A 3,830-nucleotide genomic window follows, 5' to 3' on the forward strand; every position below is an offset into this window, starting at 1 on the left:
GCGCTGAGGGGCGCGTCATCAAGTTTGAGCGCGCTGACGTGTGCGAGGGCCTGGACGGGTACCGCCACTACAGTTATAACGCAATCATCGACAAGGCGAGTGAGCGGCTGGCGTTGGGACGCTAGCTTCCATATTTGCAGGAGCTGGGTTGGGCTGCACAGTGCAAACAAGTTTGTAGCCCGAGCAGCCGCCAACACTGTCCCTGACAGTGGTGATGTTGGCGCCTGCTGATATCCACTCGGGTATACTGAACGCCTCCGCACCCCCTGCTTCACATCCCTGCAATTTTGATAAAGGGGACGCTCGACTGCCTCCTGTGCTGCGACGACGGGGAGCAGGGCGCCAGGGCGGCGCTGCGCAACCTGCATGGTGCTCTGCGGGCCTCAGGCACTCTCATCGTCGTGTCCCACTCGCCGCCTGAATCGCGCCTGCCTCTGCTGCACAGCTGCGAGTGGGAGAGCGTCCAGGTGCCGGGGGCAGCGAGGCGCTGGGAGCGCTGCTTTCATGCCGACCCGAGTGTCGCAGCTCGTGAATGGTAGTATTGTCTCTGCATGCAAATGATATGGACGAACTCCGCAGCAGCATGCATGCGGTGACGTGTGATATACAACATCCCGCATCTGGCTCCATTTGCAGGTCAAGGTGGTCCTGCCGCCTGCACTGGCCGATGCAGCAGCCGGCCGCAGCGGGACCGCCTCAGTCCTGGACTATCGCGATGATGGCGCGCCTCTTCAGGCTGATACATCTGCAGCGTGCAGCTATGTTTATGTGTGCCGCAAGCCTTACTAGTGATGTGGCGTTCGCACTTGTCCATGGCGGTGTACTGTACAGGGCGGAGGTTGAAACTCGAACTGAAGGCCTCCGCTGTTACGCGGCCGAATCGCCATAGGCCCATTTAGAAGTGATTCGATCTCGATTGCAATTTTGTTTGATACATCGTTGCAGCTTCATCAGCTGTTCGCGTCAGCAAGAGGCGCAACCTGTTCACCGCAGCACTGCACCACCAGCCTGGGCGATATGGCGCGGACGGGGATCTACTGCGCATTATTCCTGGCTATGGTCGTAGCGGGTGAGGATTGAGAGCAGCACAGGCCGTAGTGCTTGCCCGAGCGATGGAAGGCGCGCTTGCCGGGCAGCTTGCCCGCGTTCACAAATCCTCCTGCACCATGTCATGTTACAAACAATCATTTCATACCGCATGGGCGCAGCACACGCTGCGGCGCACCCGAGGGCGCACCCGAAGCCGCTGGTGTTCGAGACGTTTTATGAGGCGCTCAACAAGGTGCCCAACACCAACAAGGGCAAGATGATCGTGGACGGCCTCAAGTTGCAGCCCACCCTCAGCAACCCTAAACTGGCGCTGACGGTGTTCATGCCAGAGGACAAGGTGCGGGAAGGGGGCGCTGCAGTCGGCAACCAGAGCACACAAAGGCAGCAGCCACCGGCGCAGCATGAGCATGAGTGCGAAAGGGTGTGGGTGCTGAGAACACAGCCATGTGCAGAGCATGCTAGTGACCTGGTGCTTGTGGGTGCCCAGGCTGCATGTGGGCAACAGTTTCGCAGCTATGGGTGTCACACCCCGCGCACAAGCTCCTCCCAAATGACGCCGTCATCAACCGCTATGACAGCCCCCAAAACCGGCCCATTTGGGGCCCCAGGCTGCATGACAACGCCCCCAACTCGCCCCTGTTTTGTGCCAATGCAGTACTTTGACGCGCTCTCCCGCAAGCTGAATGTGAACCCCAACTCCATGGGCAAGAACGTCGGCCTTATGAAGCAGGTGTGCTCAGCTTCCCATGCCCCCCGGCCTGCATGCGCCGCGGTTTGCGAAAGCAGAGGCCAAGCACACCTGGTACGGTGGCACTTGCGGCGAGAGTTCCGTCGGCATCGCCGCACTCATCATGCGCTGGCCTGCTGCGCTGGCCTGCAGCGCTGGCCTGCTGCGATGGCCTTGGGCCGGGGCTGGGCTCATAGCCAGCGCTGCAGCTGTGGTTGCATGCTGGAGGAGCTCTTTCTACACGGACCTGATGCTTTTACCAGCTCCTTGACAGTGAATCAAGACAGAGGATCTGACCCACATCCCTGACACAAAAACCGCCCGCAACCCGTCCATTTGCACGCAGGTGCTGTTCTACCACTTTGTGACTGGCAGCGGCGGCGAGCGCAAGCTGTTCACCACCAAGGACCTCAAGCCCGGCATGAAGCTCGATTCCATGTGAGAATGCGCAGCGGAGCGCTCGCAGCCTTACATGGTTGTCAGCTCCCAAGTAATCAGAGAAGCTTCCTTGCGGGGCGACCGCGGGACGCTGTAACAATCCTAATCCGAATCCGAATCCGAATCCTTGCAGCCGTGACATGCACGCCCCCTGGCTTCAGGCTGGCTTTGACTGCGGGCGGCCGGCTCGAGTTGTGCACATGCACGAGCAGCACGTAGTATCACACACAATAGCATATTGCCTCTACACGTGTGTATACGCAGGTACATTTCTTCCACAACCAGGAAGCCGTACCAGCTGGCCGTCAGCGAGAACAAGGGCAAGATCCAGATCAGATCTGTCGGCACCAGCGCTTACATCATCAAGCCCAACATCAGGGCGGGCGCGGGCGTGGCCCACATCATCAACAACGTGCTGATCCCCATGACCATCAACCAGATCCCGCGTTTCTAGGCTGTGCTTATTGCGGATGCTTGTTTTGTGTGCTGGCTAGCTAGTTGAGTTGGGGCTGGTTTGTTTGGTCCAGCCAGCGTGGTGGGTGGTTGATCGCGTGAGATTATTTGTTATTAATTCTGGGAATGCCGTTGGAGAACAAGCTGTCAATGCTCTCTTCACTTGCCTGCATGGCGCCTTTGCCGCAACGCAAAGCCTTTTTTTGGCCCAGCCCCTGCTTTTCAGGCAATGCAGCTGCCGGATGACTTGTGTGGTGGCGCCATGGACCACTGGCAAATGCATTCTTGCGTTCGTTAGCGCTTATGCATTTTGTAATCAGGCTTCTGCATGAGGAAGCGGAAGTTCATTGACCGATGACGTGTGGTGCATGTGCACACGTGCCCGCGCACGCAGATAGCGTGCTGTAGCACGACACACACATGTGTGACCTGCAACCTGCCAAAGACGATGCGATGCACGCGACAGGCATACTTTGGGCAATCAAAGAAGCCTTTCAGCAACTTCAGCATGCAACGGTAGCTTGTCCCTGCACCGCTTGACGGCTGCGTACCGTAGTCGGTCATCTTACGTCACCGTCCACCTCCAACCACCATACCTGACCAGCCCCAAGACGACTCGCCATCCCCGATGGAGCAAAACAATATATTCTGTATCCTATGATCCAGCGTTGCACGGCAGGCTCTCCTGACAGCCCACGCGAATCCTGGCTCCGGCAGGTTCGCGTCGGCTGGAGTGGCCAGGTCGTCATAAGGCCACAAGTACACCTTCTAATATTCAATCACTCTTCAAAAACACTTCTTTGAGTCATCTTACACTGGCAACAAGCAAGAAATTTGCACCGGCATCTCCTTGGCACGCTCCTTGACAGCAACTGTGCCTGCAATGGCTGGCTCCTTTGGCCTCGTGCTTCTGGTCCTCTGCGCCACGGTCTCAGTAGCAAATGCTGGTGAGCAAACCTCTCCGCACCCCACCCCACGCTGCCATGTCAACGGCGCGGCAGCGCGCTGCGGCTACGAGCAGCTGGCCGAGCAAATGCAGCGGCGCCGCGCGGCTGCGAGCACAGCAGCAGCGCGCGACGCGGCTGCCAGAAGGCTGCAGACAGATGCCCGTCACGGCGCGCCTGTCCGCCTTTCCTGTGTTACCCCCCATCATGCCCCCCCC

At 58.8% G+C, this 3,830-nt stretch overlaps 1 protein-coding gene across 1 annotated transcript; it reads left to right on the forward strand.

Moving 5' to 3' along the window:
- Window positions 1-1,198: 1,198 nt before the first annotated feature.
- Window positions 1,199-2,669, forward strand: MNEG_5360 (hypothetical protein; the record flags this gene model as incomplete). The annotated part of the gene is made up of 4 exons (XM_014046163.1): window positions 1,199-1,387; window positions 1,706-1,780; window positions 2,124-2,215; window positions 2,501-2,669. The coding sequence occupies 4 exons, from the start codon at window positions 1,199-1,201 to the stop codon at window positions 2,667-2,669; spliced, it is 525 nt and encodes a 174-aa protein (XP_013901617.1).
- Window positions 2,670-3,830: the final 1,161 nt, after the last annotated feature.

The sequence above is a fragment of the Monoraphidium neglectum genome (assembly GCF_000611645.1).
Source record: "Monoraphidium neglectum strain SAG 48.87 unplaced genomic scaffold scaffold00792, whole genome shotgun sequence".
Taxonomy (NCBI): Eukaryota; Viridiplantae; Chlorophyta; class Chlorophyceae; order Sphaeropleales; family Selenastraceae; genus Monoraphidium; species Monoraphidium neglectum.